Genomic DNA, 18,170 nt, shown 5'->3' with positions numbered 1-18,170 from the left:
ATGTGATAGCATATTGGCAGTGACAGGTACTCTTTAAGGTGATGCTGGGGGTCCAAAAGACCCCTAGTGTCACCTTTACACTTGAAATAAGCTATTGAAGTGCAGATCGCACTTCAATAGCTTATTGCTGGGCTTCAGGAGCCCGGCACCAACAGCTATGGGACCGGAAGTGATTGCTCCCGGTCCCATAGTACGGGGAGGAAATCCGTGAGCGGAGGTTTTCCGATCTCCTCCCCAGAGGGGCAGCGGTCATGAAAGGGTTAAAGTGTATACAAATCTAAAAACAAACATGTAATATATTACAGTTTACCCATCCTTATATTGTGTGGGCTGCATTAGTTTTCTTGTTTTCAGGCTTTTTTTCCTTTTATTTTCACCTGGTGGTCCTGCCAGTAACACACGTCTGAACTAGGGTGACAATGCTCCTTCACTGCCCTGTAGAAGGGGCAGTATGGTCACCTTAGGCTGCTCTCTCTCATCTCCATTACAGAAAAAGTTGTTGATTTGTAGATTGACAAAAGATAGCCGAGGATGCTGTTAACATTATCGGAGACTTCAGTTAATTGCATAGAGAGTTGGGGCACAAGATTTCTGGCAGGATCCACAGCTATTTTTCTGTGCTTGCAGAAAATGTACTTAATAATCAAAACAAATGCATCCACCACATGTAGGACTTGTAAGCTGCCATATATTAAATGTTTTGTTGTGGGCCTTTTAAAAGAAAAAGCTTCTTGAATGCCTTACCAAGATGCGTTTGGGGTGTATTGTCGTTGACTTGGATTGAAGTTTTTGGCAAGCTTTGCAAGTTGCCAATACCTGCCAAAAAATGGCTTGCCAAAGCCTTTTGAAAGCTTCAGTAACCTGAAGCAAATGCCTGCACTGTGAACAAGGCCTAACACACTTACTTTAGAGAAGGCGCTATTGGATGCTTCTATCTCAGAGCCGTCCGCTCTCCAGATACATTGCTGGAGCCCTTCAGAAAATCATGCTATTCTGAAATCCGCTAGGAGAGTGGCACTGGAGGTTGCTCATGCATAAGCATTGCATCGCAGGGGGAGGGGCCACCTTGGGATGTGTTTTAGAATAATATACATATTCTCTGTAAGCACAGAAACAATCAATATCCATACTTTGGGTCATAGCACTTAAGAATAAAAACGCTGTATCGTACAGTCAGTGATAAATGGTAATTCTTGCAAGGGTCACCAACACGCACTGACTAATGATACAATCCACCGACACGGAGGCTGAGTGTATCGCAGCACTATGGCTTAGAACACTTCTGCCTTGCAGCACTGTATCTCTGTTCAAATCCCAGCCAGGACACTATCCGCATGGAATTTGCATGTTCCCCCTGTGCTTCGAATGGGTTTTCTCCCACGCTCCAAAGACATGCTGGTAGGTTAATTGGCTGTCTAAAGCGACCCTACTGTGCATGTATGCATGTGACCTAGGGACCTTAGATTATGCTTTTCGAGGCAGGGACTGATGGGAATGTACAGTATATAAAGAGCTGCGTAAATTGTCGGCACCATATAAATACCTATTGTGCATAACTTAAAAATCACACTAAAGAGAAGTCGTCTGAAAAGTTTGTCCCTGTAGATTGTACGCTAGTTCAGGGTTAGTTACTGACATAAATCGTCCCATTTCTCTGTAAATTGCTGCAGGAGCGTTTGGCCCCCTGTAAATAAAATAATGTTGTTCTACAATATATTCTTTGTCTTCTACAGTAGCCATAGTGCTGCTAGAAATTCTATTTTTATTTTATTTATCGTGGTGTTTTTATTTTTGCAGGCTCTTTCTGTGGTTGGGGTCATTCCAGGTTGTGATTTGACTCCAGAGGCAGCGCTGGCGAAGCTTTCATACGTCTTGGGTAAAACGCACCTCAGCCTGGAGCAGAAGAAACAGGTAAGACCAGGGGATCTGGACTTTCCCTAGCTTTTACATTGCCTTAATACCCTGTGTGTGTTGTGCAGCACGCCATGGTTTCTACAAGCACCAGGCCCACACAGAGCAATGTGTAAAGTGTTGTAACTTAGAGCATCCAATAGGATTTTAGCTGGATTTCATTCACGACCACTGCTGCAATAAGAAATGAGTACTGATTGATTGCTGTGGGTTAAGCCATATTACTCATCACCTTGTTTCATTGGCCTGATAAACTGAGACTATAGAACTCGAATGTTTGTGCTCGGTGCAGCTTCTAGCATATTGTTATAGCCAATATCTTACTTTTAGTATTAGTTTTTGTATATAATATAAAGATATACTGTATAAAATGTGTGTGTATACAGATTTATATATTTTTTGGCGGTGCCATTTGCAGATGCTGTATGAAAATCTTCGGGGAGAAATGACAGTCAGTGCCACTGGAGCTAAAATCTCTCTAAGAGACAGCAAATTCATCCAGGTGGTCGCCAAGTCTATCGGTGTGAGCTGCAAGGAGGTACATTTTCATCGGAAACTCAAGTTACATTTTTATAATTCCTCGTATGTAAGTAAGCTTCTGGACATCATGTGATCACTGGCTGTGGCTGGGGTGACGGAAAATCTATTACATGTGGATTAATTTACCAAGCTTGTCCGTCTGGACCAGAATTGGTGTACTGCTGTGCTGTACATCTTTGGGGGACCACAGATTGCTGGAAATAATTACTTGGGAATTCTGTGTTAGAACAGTTTTTGGACCCCAAAACAATTACAGTCCAATTATTATGCGAAACCGGTTCACTGGCAATTAAGGCCATTAGAAGGCAGATTACCCCTCTCTACACCTCGCTGTCATTTAAATTGGTGGCTAATGGCATTTGTTTTTGTTTTTTTTAAAGAAAACCTGTATTGAGAGGAATGTGGTGGCTGCCATTGCTGATCTCCTTTTGCAAATGCTATTAACCTGGCTGTTTCTGGTTTCAACACTTTATAGGTCACTGATCCAGACCAAGCATGAAAATAATAAAGGGTAAAACGCCATTAAACGCACACTTGTTTTAGGTCAGTAAAGGTGCGTCATCTTAAGATGTGCGTCTTTAAAAAAAAAGAAAACCAGACCTGAGAAGTATCACCTTCTCCTAAAAATTGCTGATTACCTTGGTGGCTGAACAAGCACATAAACCAGGGAAGGCAGAGCTCCTCATTGGCATATTTGTTTTGCAAAGTACTCAGAGTACCGAAGCTCTTGAATCAGTATGACTACCAGGGAAACTAGTATTTTTAAAAAGGGGAGGTCCGCAGAGGCAGCTTTCTACTTCCTTAGTGTAGATTTCTGGTTCACCTGCTGGGTCAGCCCAATGATTGTGGTAGATGTAATAAGTGGAGCCTGTTTGACTTCTTCAGCCCTTGGTTCCTTGATCCAGGCAGAGTTCCCACCACTCTTGCTGCTGCTACTACTACTACAGTTGTCCCCTTCCTCCTGCAGAATTCCTAATATTGAAGCCTTAAAGGTGCCCATACACCTTGCGATTATCGTTCGGAAAAAAAATGTGATCGGATTTTCGTACGACAATCGGCCAGTTTTTGGGAAGTGAGCGCTCACAATGACTGTACAACTGTCCAAATTTCCTTGATTAGTCAGACTGTAAAAGCTTTTTTCCGAATGGTACAAAATTGGATGCATTAGTGGCGTTTTCGTATGGAAAAAAACCGCAACATGAACACTGCAAACGAAAATCCGTTCTGTTGATCGACCCAATTCAGCCAGTTAGTATTGCTAATGAACAATAATTGAACTCTACATTGGTCTGTGCATGATGGGGTATTTGAGCGGAAATCGAACGGGGGGTTTGATGATGGGATGAAAGAAATCAAACGATAATTGTAAGGTGTATGGCCAGTTTTAGGAAGACAAACATCTGGTGGCTTTGAACATGCAGCGTCTACCAAAACATCAGTCTTCAGTCATTTAACCCTTTTAGAAAAGTCCAAAAACCTACTCATTTCCCAGCATGAGCCCTGCGCTTCCTACATCCATTAGTTGTTTATTTTTAACTCGTACTTCTGCTGAAATTACACCCAAATTGTCCTCCATTCCCTATAATTGCTGTACATTATATCTTCTATGGGGAGTTTTCTATTTTGGCTTGTTTGAATAATGTGTCATAATAACCCGTCCAAAATTAGATGGGAAAAGGCTTGCCACTATTACAGCCAGCGTTTAGAGAAAAAACAAATCACGTGACACACTTTTAGATCATAACGTAGTTTCGCTCTTTTATTAACATTGGGAAATCAATGTTTTAGGGCTTGTTCACACCAATTGCGGTGCGTTCCAGAGCGGTAGCTGCTGGAACGCACAGCAATCGCTCACAAAACTTCCCCCTGTGTTCTGGGGCGGGAGGGGGCGTGGCAACCCCGCCTGCAGTGCGATCGGACGTGTGGCTCTATTTTTTGCAGTGTAACTGAACGCAGGCATTGTTTTGCCATGCGGGGGCGTGGCTGCAGTGCCCTTGACCTCAATGCACCGCTACGCCCCCTCCCGCCCCAGAACAGAGGGAAGTTTTGTGAGCGATTGTGGTGCGTTTCAGCAGCTGCAGGTCTGGAACGCACCGAAATTGGTGTGAACAAGCCCTTACCTTTTGAGGATTAAATCTCTATAGAGCTGTTGTTAAAAATGCCATGTTCCTTTTACATGGACTCTGTAAGAGTCATTCCAGCACTAACTGTGTTTTTATTTGCAGGAATTGGAGGCGGTTAGAGATGCTTTGATGCCAGCTTTGGCCTGTGCTGCTGCTAAAACTGGAGACATTAATGCACTGGAAGCAATAAGAGATATGGTAAGAATTCCCCTAAAAAAAATGCCCATGTGCGCACATCCTAAATCAAAGGGTCTTTTTACCTAAATGTTTGTTCTAGCTGGAGCCTAGTAGGCCAAGTCAGCTTCTTGTGGCTTTTATCCTCCAACAGCAAGAGATACCTTGTTGAATTTTTATAAACTTAAATAAAAGAAATCCAACATGGAGATTGTGATCCCCTCCTGATGGCCAAAGCAGGCGTACAGACTTGGGAACTCGGAGATCTCACCAACAGAGTCTCAGAGAGATGAGAAATATTAAAGGTGATATAACTCTATAGCGTTAAACAGAAGCTGAAATATCTGTTTTGGGTGAACTTGTCTTTTAACCCCTTCGTGACTGACGACGTACAGTGTACGTCGCCAGCATCGGGGCTGTTTAAACAGACTCCCGGCGACTTTTGCCGCCGGGACTCTGTTTAAACTTGTAGAGCCGACTGTCGGCTTTACAACAGAAGCGATCCTGGCGACTTACCTGTCGCCAGATCGCTTCTGCGTCCCGAAGAAGGGGCCGCCCCCCCCCCCGGACACCCCCGCCGTGCTTCCCGGGCTCCGTTGCCCCTCCTACGGGCCCGGGACCGGCGATCTTTGTGTCCGCGGGGAGCTGGGGAGGAGGTCGACGAACTTCCGTTCATCGATCCCCTCCCCGTTCTATGGGACCGGGAGCGATGCAGATTGCATCACTTCCGGTCCCTGGGCTGTCAGTTCTGGGCTCCTGCAGCCCAGCTATAAGCTATTGAAGTGCGATCTGCACTTCAATAGCTTATTTCCAGTGTAAAGGTGACACTGAGGGTCTTTTGGACCCCCAGCATCACCTTAAAGAGGACCTGTCACCACCATCTGCTATTACATGGGGGGGCTTGCAAGCCCCCCCATGTGATAGCAGTCAAAGTAAAGTAAAAAAAAAAACAAAACGGTTTTTAAAATTAAAATAAATCTAATAATAATAAAAAAATTTTTTTTAAAGTACCCCGCCCCCGCAAGCACGCGCGTCGCCACGTAAACACGCGTCGGGTGCGCCTACGCATGAAAACGACGAACGCGCTACACATGTTGGGTATCGCCGCGCACGCCGGAGTGAGAGCAATAATTCTAGGGGCAGTATTTTGGGGTATCTCTAAATTGATGACCTGTGGGGGCTTTTAAAGTGTCTTTTATTGATTTTTTGGGGTACTGCAGTTTTTCGCCGTTTCACGGTCGCACGCAATCTGTAAACTGGGCATGTTGGGTATCGTTTTACTCGTTGTAACCTCATCTTTTATATTTCATTAAAAAAATGGGTAATTTGTTGTGTTTTGGGGCATTTAATTAAATTTGTCACTAAATTTTGGGGTTTAATAAGGAGTTGCGCTAATATTGCGCAACATAAAAATTTTCAACTACCACCATTTTATTCTATAGGGTCTTGGCATTCAGAAAATATATAATGTTGGGGGGTTTTACGTCATTTTCAGGCCTAAAATGTGGAATATAACATGGGTGCAAAAATGGAAAAAAGGGCCTCAGTCATGAAGGGGTTAATTCCACACAACAAAAATGAATTATATTGCTCTTGTACACTGCAAAAGCAATTTAGAACTAACCTTCAACTATTTCTGGAGCAACTACCGTAGGTGGCAAGCAAGAAACAGTAACAAGGCCCAAGCCATTTTTCCCTAAAAGTATATCTAAAGCCAGCATGTATTATTTTTTATTACATTTTAGATGATTAGGGAATGGTTAAATCCCTAACATCTTCCTTTCCCAATGGGGAGGTTCCCCTTCTCTTCCTGTCTTGTAGATGCAACAGGAAGGAAAAGAATGCAAAATGAGGAACATTACCTCTCACGCAGTTGTGCCCCCATTGGAAGATTTGTTGCTGTTCTGGTGACGGGTCAAAATGTTGGATTTCCCCTAACAGAAAATTCTCCAGGACGCGTAGAGAAGTGTTTTGGGTTTAGAGGGCATTAACCATTGTTACCTTTTGATTGATAGCCAAACTTTCCTTTTAAATCACTTTGTGCAACTGAAGCTTACTGGGGAAAAAAAGAAAGTGCTGTGCTTCAACTGCTGCCACCAGCACATACTCGCCTGCCTTTATTTGCTGGGAGCAGCTGAATGAGGGAAAGAAGGGAGTGAGAGAGGCGAGTACATGCTGCTTGTACACTACTGTCCTTCATAGGCAATGCACAGGTTCATTTTAAGGGAATCTGTGTGACCTGCACTGCATCTGATGTATAAATATATATATTTACTTGCAGCCAATCAGCTTCTCTCTTCAGTTTGTTCCGTTAAGATTTGAAATTGAAAGAGAGACGATGATTGGATGCCATGCACAGCTGCACCAGATTTTGTCCACTCCAGTTTTGATAAATTCCCCTCAATGTGTTTTTGCTGGGATTGGGCTTTAATGCAGTAGCTGTACACCTCATTCAGCTCGAAACAATGCATAGTGGCTTTCAAATAACAGATTTTATAAATGTGGTGTTCTGTGCATGTGGTGATCTTGCTAAAATATTCTGTATGTGTTGATAATTTGTTTTGAACAGGGGGGAAACCTGAGTAGTGAGGACTATGATTGCAGAACGCCATTACATGTTGCCAGCTGTGAAGGGCACTACACTGTGGTCCAGTATCTGCTCAATAATGGAGCCACTGTGTACGCCAAGGACAGATATGGAGACACCCCCCTGATGAATGCTGTAAAATTCAGGTAAGCCTACATTGTTCTTAAAAGGAACGTGCCATAATAAAGGGCAGTGACTCACTTTAGATATATGGTCTATACCAGTTAATCTGATTAATCAATGAATATATCAAGTATGGAAACCATACTGGTCCCTGTGATGTCAATGAGCCCCATGACTGGAAGTTTCTAAAGAGAGAGAGGGCTTTTGGTTGTCCATGACATCCAGTCATCGCTGTCATCGATTTTTTTCGATAGTGGTGAAGGGATAGATGCTACAGTTGTCACAGGAACAGAACTTGAAGGGAAATCGTCCAATGGGGACATCTGTCCTAATGACAACTATCAATCCTCTCTCACCCTGTTCTACCTCTGTGAAGGGAAATCTCTGCAACTGGACAGTAAAAAATGAGTGGTTCAAAGAAGCTCTGAGCAGTTAAAAACATAACCCTGGCCAGTTCCTGCAGCCTCTTCAACTCCATTTTTTTAAAAATTTTTGGCTAGAATACATTTTTGTATGTAGCAGCATCGCTTGGTTTTGATAGACAATATTTGATCCTGTCCACTAGTTCACCTTCCCTTTTTTTTATTGTGGAGGTGTGTGGTGAACTTGGCACTGGCAACTGAAAGGTTAAATCTTAACTTCTAATGTGGGAAAATGGGCCTCATTGCACCACACCCAGCCGCTGCCTCAGGTCCTTCTCAAAGATTTCTTCATGTAGAATTTCCAGTGCCACTCCTGTTGTGATGCAGGTTTTCGTTCTTAGCTACTGTCATTGCATACTCCAGAGTGAGTTGTTGTGACAAGATGGGAGCTTTTTCTCTGCTCCTGCAGAGGCTTGTTGTGTTACATAATGTAAGTTTCACTGCAGCTTTTTCCACAGATACCTACTGAGGGCCCCAGGTTGCTTGGAGAACAGCTTTGAAAATTGTTCTACCCAGGCATGATAGATAGGAAAACAGATGTCCTTTAAAATGATCAAAATTATCTATAACAATTATTTAGCTAAGAAATTGGTTAGAGTAATCAAGTTAACCAACACTTGTTGATGCTGCTAAATTGATTCCCAGGTCCAATGACTATTGGTCATCGAAAGGTTAAAGTACCAATATGTAGCTTAGGGAGGCGGGCAGGAAGATACTCTGGCTTTTAATGAAAAATGGAGGTTTACATACAACTTAGGCAGCCTATAGGCTCAATTCGCAAAGCTTTAAAGGCTAAGTTCACCTTTTCACAAAATGTGAAAAACTGAACTTAAAGCAGCAGCTGCACTCCGGCAGCCGGTATTAAGAGCCTCCCGTCTGGAATAATTAAAATGCTTGCAAATGGTGAGCTGATTGTTCAGCATGATCACATGACTGCTCTGACCAATAAGAAACCCTTCTTATTCATGGGACCTGGTACCCAGCTCTGAAGAGTTTCTCATTGGTGAAGCGCGGTCATGCGCAAGCATGATTATTGCAGACTGGGGAGCTGTCAATTCTAGTGTATGGATCAATACACTGCATCACAGGATGGAGGTGGGGAGGCTACTGTGAGTAAGATCACATTGTGTGAAAAGGTGAACTTGACCTTTATCACAAAGCTAAGAATCATAATTTTGGATTTGTGACTGTAATCTATAAATCTCATTGGACTTTTATGTCTTGATCTACCGATCAGTTTGACATTTACCAAAGGTAACCTCTGCTAATCTATTTATCATATAATTTAATAGGCGATGTATACTTCAAGTCATTTGGAGTGCTTCATCAGTGAGGTCTCCTTTCCTTTTGGAGTCTCCAGTGTCTTGGGTTGTTACCACTCCTAGTTATACAAATAATATGAAATTGATTACAAATCCAACAGGGATAGTGCCCCCCCCCCCCCTTTGTCATGGCCATGTCTTGTTTGCAGACCCAGGGACTCCAGCATGGAAGTCTCCACCATCCCCAGAGATAAAAAACCTTTGGTATAGGTTTCTGGCATGTTTCAAAATCTAGGTAACATTTTGGGTGAACTTATGTTCACTTTGGGAATGGTATTTTAATATAACATGGTTGTTGCTTCCTAGCCTGTTAATTTTGCCTGCATGGGTAAAGCAGAGGTTCACTTCCAGTAGTAAAGGATTGTGGTTCCAGTCTCACCGTAAAAAAAAAAAAAAAGTCTGCAATGGTAACTCCCATGGTTCTGCCCTGACAAATTCCCTATTAACTTGTTGGTGAGTCAGTGATCTGGAAACAATCAACTTCCAGTAAAGTTGGAGCTCCGCCCTTAATACCAGTTCTGGGTCAGTGATTCATAAAGCTGTGAGCAGTGAAGAGGATGATGGGGTGCTCCTTTTGAAAACACATCTGCAATGGCAGTTTGCATATTGATATACTGACAGGTTCCCTTTTATTCCCCATTCTGAAGTGTGTTTTACATCCATGTTAAAACAGAGCAAATTTTTTGAGAGGTTGAGGGATTAATCCGGGGATAGCCAGGCAGAGAACGTAATGCGCTATAAATCACTTTTGAAAGGACTGACCCTCAAAGAGGACAATGTTATTCAATGGCCTTTGCCTATCTTTTTTAAAAGCAACTCTGATTAAGGTGAATTGACTTTAAATCTACTGTAATGAACAGAGCACACATTAAAGTGGACCCATCATTTAAATATCAAGCCTATTACATGCTACTGCATGCTTGGAAATCTATCTGTATACCATTAACTGTGGGATCCAGAAATATTTTATCATCTAATTGCATATCCTGGTAATGAAGGTTTATTGCTGAGGTTCAAAATGCAAAACAAGACCGAGCAGCACCTCCCACTGTATCTAGTTCTTAAACAATGATATGGTACAATAAAGTTGAGGGTGCTCTATAATACACACCAGTTGAGAAATGCAGGTAAATCTAATTGCCACTTCATTTGGTGTCAGAACATTGAATAAAGAAATTCAATGTATGTTCTGCTCTGCATCCCCTTCACTAAAATACAGTCTTGCTTTGCTTTGACCATCTGCGCCAAGTTATATTCTGTATCTGCCACTGGTTACAGATTTCTAAAAAAAAATCATTCAAGATAACAATTTTTTTTTGCCCACTGTATACAATCACTTGGCATGGAAAATGTTCAAGTTTTTTTCTTTTTTTTTGTGGAGAAAATCTGGAATTTCTCCCCAGAGATCTTGTATAAAGCTGGCCATACACTCTTGACATTTTTCCCACCTACTCTAAACATTGTGGATGAAGGAATCTCCCTTGCCAGCTATTGTAGTATTCAGCAGTGGCTTTTGGATCAGCCACCCCTGAGCAGAGGGGTGCTGGCAGGGCCATACCTGGAGTGAATTTTGGCCAGTTCATAAACAAATGGCTGAAATTCGCTCAGTGTATGGCCAGCTTAAGAAATTGGTATTGTATATGCTCTTATGCTTTAAAAAACACTTGCTCTAAAAAATTCCTCAAATTGCTTGTTTTGCAGCATGCTTTAGTGATATCTGCTCTTCTGTCATGACATCCATTACTCTTGGAAGTCATGCTAGTTCAAGAGCAGGGAACACTTCTGCAGGACACTTAAGCTAGCCCTATACAGAGTGAAATTCAAGCCATAGGTGGCCCTGTTGGCACTGCTCCACTTGGCATAAGTAACGGGGTTATTCACTAAATAATTAACTTTTGTCAAAGGGGTCAGTCCTAGTGCTGCTTTCAGGAGTTGTGACCATCAGAGCAGATAATGGCCATGCTGTCGGGGACCAGGTTCTGTCATGAAAGAAATACAGGGGCTGCCATTGCATAATAAAAAAAACTTCTGAAATGTTAGTTGCCTGACTGTTATTGATCCGCATATTTCTACTTTTTTGAGCTGCTGATCTGGAACAGGCAGTTTAGGAGAGTCGGGGTAAAGCCGGTCCCTATTTGCTTACTTGTTTCAGGTTAGTTTGGAAGCAAGAGACTCAGCATGACAGCCAAACTTTCATAAAGTGGTCAGCAATATCCTAGCATAACTTTATTTAAAATTTGTTATTAGCTCTTTTTCTGAAAACTCCCTAGACCAAATGTTTTCCTTTCTCTGTAATTTCAAGGTGGAGGCTTGAGCTGATTGGGGAGTTCATGTTTTCCAAAATCAACCCTGTCTGCACTGTGGCGGAAGATCTCATTATTTGTAAACTAAATTTGAACACTGTCTGTCCTTAAAAAAGGTTTAAAGATCTAGAAGCATTGTACGTTAATGAGAGGAAATGCAGTCTGGCCCCCTTTGTCTTGGGGACAGACTCACTCACAAACTGTCAAATGCCAAAGGCCTCCTCCAAAGAAAGAACTAAAAAGGTAAAACGTATTTTTAGGCATGCTGTGTGGAGGAACACGTAACCAACATATAGTGGGGTTTTCGCAAAGTTGAATGCAAAGAGGAAATGCACTTTACAATACAACTGTACTTAAAGGAGAACTATGGGGGTTAAGGCTTTTCCCCATAGTTCTCCTTAGGGTAATGGGAGGACACAAACTGCTGTCCTCCAGTCACCCTAGGCTCAGTATACCACAAGCAACAGCTCACGGTATAACGCCGCAGAGCAGCTTGCGGTATACTGAGACGCTGAAGCGGATCCCGACAATTATGTCTGGATCTGCCCAGCTGTGTGACTGACAGCTGTCTCTGCCTATCTAGAGGCAGAGCCAGCTGTACCCGCCCCCTCCCCGTCCGTTCCGCCAGTCAGCGCTGGCGGGGAGGGGGGAATCCAGCCCCTCCCCTGTCATGGCAGAGAGCCGTGACAGGATCGAGAGGTGAGCGAACGCCGGTATGTGTTCGCTCACCTCCCGATCTACTAAGCCGAACAGCTGAGCAAAACACATTTGTCATTCTTTGTTTTTCATAGTAACCTCGGTCATTCCCAGTTTCAATGGAAGCAAGGACCTCATTACTTTGTTTCATGTTATGTTCTGTACGAACATTTGATGCAGCAAAATATAGAGACATAAAAATCCACGATGTGCATTAACAGATTATTCCTCATCCGTAGGCAGCTAGAAGTAATTAAACTCCTGCGGCAGACGGGGGCTCATCTTTCCTGGGAGGAGCTGGAGCACAGCGGTACAGAACTCTGCAGGTAAGAAAACTCTTCTGAATCTTTACTTTCCACTGTGCATCTTATACCCATGCCTCATTAGCAATCATGTTGTTGGTGAAAATATATACATACTTTGTGTCGCTCCCTCGCTGCCGAAAGGACTGCAAAACCTTGATAGTTGGCGAGAAAGCAATGCCTTGCTCCTGCGGCTGAAAGGGAAGAGAAACATGCAACGGGTGAGAATGCTAGTTGCCTGGTTCACCTCTAAATCACTGCCCTGGAACAAGAGTAGAATAAGAATTGATCATTTACAGCATTCTTGTTCCAGGTCTGCAATGCAGAGGGAATGAAGCAAGAGGTGCATCCATCATTTTTAGGAGGAGGCAGGTGACCCTGCAACAAGTATACTTTAAAGGGCACCTGTCATTTTGTAGTAAATAGTATGATAAAAAGGAGAGTGAGTGTGAAAGCAGGTAGGAGTTAGCTAGACTGAGGACCCACAGGGTGAATTTTAAATCTTAGTTCTGAAAATGGAGGTGTCTCCCAGACCAACCCGTTAGATATTAAAGTATCTTTATGAAGAACATGAGGAATATCATTGACTGAATTTTGGCACCAGCCCCACCCTTTGCTTCAGTTTTAGAGACTGTTCTGATTGGGTGGTTTGGAAAAGATGAGTTGTTGCTTCAAATTTCATAACTCAGCTTGCTGCCTTCTCTAGTATAATAAAATGAAAAATGTTTTGGGAAGGAAATGTTATCCTGAGCAACGCAATTTTACAGCTGCTCTTCCTCTACCATATATTAAAGATTTGCCATTTAAATGATATAAGGAGCCACCAGGCTGGCAGTGAGGAAGAGTCTGCAGTGCATTCCAGGCCAGGTCACTTCAGGAAGTGCTGATTGTGTTCACATACCTGAGAAATGTGCAGGGAATGCAGCGACAAGACTGAAATACTAGAGTATGTAGGAGAGGCTGACATGCCATTCCTTCACACAGAGCAGACTCTTCTCTGCCCCACCTTTTATCTGCTTAACCAGTGGAACTGGTTTGCTGGCTGCTGGATATTTCTTTCGATTGAAGGAATGAGGAGGTGCAGAGTCCAGTCAGATAAAGGAGACCTGCACTACAGGTCATAAAATGTGATTTTTTACAAAACTCCCCAGTTTTCTTTTTACAAAGGTCTACAGTGTTCCCCCCTTAAAAGGAACTGCGTCACCGAGTTGCCCATGCATATAAAGTAGCTTTCCAACTACCTGGCTCTTCAAAAGCCTCTGTATTCCTGCTCCCTGGCCACTTCTGGGTGTGTGGAATACCTGCTCCAAAGCTGCACTCTGAAGTTTCTCCTAACATGCTCATTTGTTCTGCAGTGACATACAAGCCAGCCACAGGAACCACAGCATGCAGCACAAATCATAGAATCAAATAACTAAATCCAAACCTTTTTTTTTTGGCTTTAGCCCTCCTTTGTGTCAAAGTATGTTAACCACTTGCTGACCGGGGTGTTAAACCCCCTTCCTGTCCAGGCCGTTTTTCAGTATTCAGCACTGTAGTACACTGTACTGAAATGAATTTTATACCATTTTTTGGGGACAGATAGAGCTTTCTTTTGGTGGTATTTAATCACCACTGGGGTTTTATTTTCTACTATATAATGAAAAAAAGTACAGAGAATTTAGTAAAACAACCCCGTTTTCCCTATGTTATGTTATGTTATAAACCATTTATCGGTACCCAATTTTTTGGAAAAATATTAAAGATGGGGGTCACGTCGGGTAGATAGACACCAAACAGCAGGAGAGCCAGCACTGTGAATCTTCATACAAGCGATCGACCGGCTGTAGAGCCTGCTGAGCGTTTGTATGTAACAGCTGTACACATTCCCGGCGGGATTCTGCTTGCGCGCGCCCCCTAGGGAGAAAAAGGTTTACGTAAATGTACTTCCACCCACCGGGAAGCATCCGCCGTCTGCCTGTATTTTTGCGATGGGCGAATGGCAAGGGGTTAACTAATGTACTCCTGTGACCCAAAGTCAGCATCTAGTGGGCTACTGTCCACTACATGGTGATGGTGTAGAGTCACCCTGCAGCCAGCAAAGATATTGCCAGGATCCACCATGCTGCCTGATTGGCTCTAGAGAGGCAAAGCCAGCTGTCAGACTCCTCAGCTGTGCCCACCCCTCCCCTGTCTGTCCCTCCAATGAGTGCTGGAGGAACAGAGAGGGGATGGAGCAATTCCTGTAGGAAGCAGTGACTGACGGCCACCATTCTTTGCTGGGAGAAGACCATGAGCTTAGCGACCAGTGGTTTGTGAACGCTCAGCTCTCGATCTATAGAGCCAGCATGTGACACCTGCAGTATTGGGAAGAATACATTTTGCTCTCCGAATACTTCTCCTGTGTCGCCTATGGCCAATTTTGGTTGCCGTCGTTTTCTGCGATGTCGCGGGTGCGCGCAATTTTAAAGCTTGACATGTTTGGTGTCTATTTAACCGACGTGACCTGATCTTTTATATTTGACCAAAAAACTGGGTAATAATAAATGTTTCCTAACATAATGTTACAAAAAACTTATTTTTTTTTGAAAATTTTCAATAATTTTTCCTAATTATAATAAAAAATAAAACCTGTAGTGGTGATTAAATACCACCAAAAGAAAGCTCTATCTGTCCCCAAAAAATGGTATAAAATTCATTTCAGTACAGCGTTGCATGACGGAATAAACGTCAGTCAAAGTATCGCAGCGCTGAATACTGAAAAATGGCCTGGCCAGGAAGGGGGTCTAAACACCTGGTCTTGAAGTGGTTAACGGCCCCCATAGTGACATATATATAGCCCAGCAATAGGAACCACAGCATGCAGCAGGGGAGACCATTTATTTTCACACAGAAGTATTTGAATACCTGCAGCGACCATGGGGCACCAGTGGTTAAAGACATGGGCCACTAGAAAAGTAAGTACACATGATCTTTTACAAGTGATCCTATGGTAATGGGGTCAGTTTAAAGGACTCTTGTTTTCCTGAAAGAATTGATTAAGCATTACTTTATATTTTGCAAACGCTAGGTGCCTGGCTGTCATGCTGACCCTCTAACTTCAGTACGAATCATTGGTCTGGAAAACATATGCAGACATTGGCTGTAAAACTTCCTATTGGTAAAGTACAGCAGGCTGCTTCTATTCTGAACAATGTAAAGTACACCTGTACTGAGAGAAATGCAGGGGCTACCATTGGTGACAGCTCTAAATGTTTTTTAATGCTGTGAGATAATAACCTAAAGCAAGCAAGCAGTTTAGCAGTACTGACAAATCATCTTTAGTGAGCTGGAAAAAGTATGCAACAGAGGATCAGCATGTCAGCCAGATAACTAGCATTTTCAAAAGAGGTCAGCAATGGCAGTCTTCATATTCTATTAGTACAGGTTTAATTTAATCGGGGTCAGTTGAGAGAGGGGGGAAAAAAAAGAAATCTGTAGTCTGCATTAAATCCCTACACAAGTATAAAAGAACAATAGCAGTCACACCTTTTATTTGCGTCTTTTGGAAAATCTTGCAAGATCGATTGTCTGATTAAACTCTCTGCAGTTAGGTCACCCTCACAGGCGCCTTCTAATTTCCTCTTGATTGGAGGACATGCTTGGCTGATATTGTCTGGCTTATGGATGCCATATCTCGCTTCTTTGAAATAACATCCTGTCTGCTGTCTCTTCACTGTGATGTCTTCACACTCAGTGTGTGTCTAATACTCACCACTAATAACCTGTTGAGTTCAATTCTTTTGCTGCTGCTACAATGATAAACGTTTTATTGCGGCTGCTTTTACTTCTGATTAGAACAGACCTCAGGCAGCTTCCAAACACGTTAACGTGGCAGGATTATAACCCCAGCATTGGTGTCAGCAGGCACAAAATTAACCCCCAGCATTTTTGTCAGTGAATGAAATAATAAACCCCAGCATTGGTGTCAGCGGACGCAATAATAACCCCCCATTATTGATGCCAGTGGATGCAATAACTTCCACCATTAGTGTCGACACACACAATAATAACCCCCAGCATTGGTGTCAGCGAACGCAATAATAACCACCAGCATTGGTGTCAGCAGATGCAATAACTTCCACCATTAGTGTCGACACACACAATAATAACCAGCAGCATTGGTGTCAGTGGACGCAATAATAACCACCAGCATTGGTGTCAACAGATGCAATAACTTGAATGCAATAACTTCCACCACTGGTGTCAGCGGACTCAATAATAACCCCCTCCTTTGGTGTCGGCGGACGCAATAATAACCCCCCTACATAGAAGTCAGAGGACACAGTAATAATCCCTACCATTGGTGTCAGTGACTGCAATTGGTGCTACCTATAGGTAGCATACCCAGTATAGTACATGGCGGGCCAGACATGGAGAGATGGCAGGCCACGTGTTGGGCACCAAGTCTCTCTAGTATTGCCCTCCCCTCTTTCCTAAAAGGTTATTTAAGGAGGTGGAGGAGTTTCCAGCACAGAGTAATTATACAGTATGAGAGGTGGAGAGGGCAGTGTCTTACAAGGTGGGAGGAGACTGTACTAGGGAATTCACTATTATTTACTTGCAATGTGCCTTTGTACTTGATAGAAAAATTGACCAAACGATGTATGTAAAGGGGAAAGGCTGCAAACAAGTATTTAAAATACTTGATTTTTTTGTGTGCTTTTACCTGTTGTTGTTTTTAAGTTGGTGACAGGGTCTCTTTTCCCCAATTCTAATGATATTCTTAGAGCTGTAGTTTAGCAAAATTCTCCTTCCCTCAAAACAGAGCTGAAAAGTACACTTGGTAGGAAATGTGGCTCAATATGTTACACAAGTACCTTCAGCCCCTTTATAAAGGAAAGCTGTACAAAGAAATATGGGGGATTACCTCTTTATGATAATGCTAGTTTCTTTGGCTTACTTGAATTCTTTAAATCACCTACCAGGCAACTAGCATTTTTAGCAATGTTTTTAGCACGTATTTCTGCATTTTTTATTTTCCTCTCGGTACAAATTTTGTTTGTGTTACCTGAAGATCTCCAAAACTGTAATTGCATTTGGAGTTTCAATACTGTGCTATCAATAAAGACCTGCGTTCCTATTGCACTTTGACTGCTGTTATTGATATTCAGGCAACACCACCACTCTCCACTGGGTTGTTTTTTTCATCCTGCACCAGTACGGCTTTACCAGGATTCCAATTCTTGAGTGTGACCATATTAATGCTCTGTGTGGAGACAGAAATATTCTCCACAACCCCATTTTTTTGGTTGCCATTTCCTTCTGTAGTGTAGCGGCCATCCAGTTGTAAGTACGAGCTGAATTAACCTAATTTCCATCCACATTCTTGTTAATCGTTTTCAATAATACTACACTATCTACTTTCCTTGCAGCTCCTTTCATCTCCTTTGGAGTAGAGACTTTTTCCTAGTTTGCATGATACAACGCTACTTGACTGGGGGTCCCTAGGGTATACAGTTAGCTGGCTGTACTGTGTGTAAATATATATATATATTTTATTTTTTTTACAGGTTTACCTTCATTCCATGCAGTGGCTAGCTTCAATTGAAACCTTACACAATACAACATTTTTAAACTTGCATAGCTTTTTTACACGTACCAATAATGTATTATATCACAGATATGGAGGTTAATAGAAGAGCATGG

General features: G+C 42.6%; 1 protein-coding gene across 1 annotated transcript in view; it reads left to right on the top strand.

Annotated features, from left to right (window-relative positions):
- ASPG (asparaginase) overlaps positions 1-18,170 on the top strand; it is a 64,186-nt gene that overhangs the window by 39,436 nt on the left and 6,580 nt on the right. Inside the window, exons 9-13 of the mRNA XM_018556184.1 lie at positions 1,798-1,911; positions 2,330-2,449; positions 4,677-4,772; positions 7,318-7,481; positions 12,441-12,527. Of these exons, the coding sequence (XP_018411686.1) occupies positions 1,798-1,911; positions 2,330-2,449; positions 4,677-4,772; positions 7,318-7,481; positions 12,441-12,527 (581 nt within the window). The remainder of the gene's footprint in view (positions 1-1,797; positions 1,912-2,329; positions 2,450-4,676; positions 4,773-7,317; positions 7,482-12,440; positions 12,528-18,170) is intronic.

This window comes from Nanorana parkeri, unplaced genomic scaffold, assembly GCF_000935625.1.
Source record: "Nanorana parkeri isolate BGI_ZX_2015 unplaced genomic scaffold, ASM93562v1 scaffold12, whole genome shotgun sequence".
Classification (NCBI taxonomy): domain Eukaryota; kingdom Metazoa; phylum Chordata; class Amphibia; order Anura; family Dicroglossidae; genus Nanorana; species Nanorana parkeri.
The sequence above is the reverse complement of the archived record's forward strand: the minus strand, read 5'-3'. Positions and strand labels throughout refer to the sequence as shown.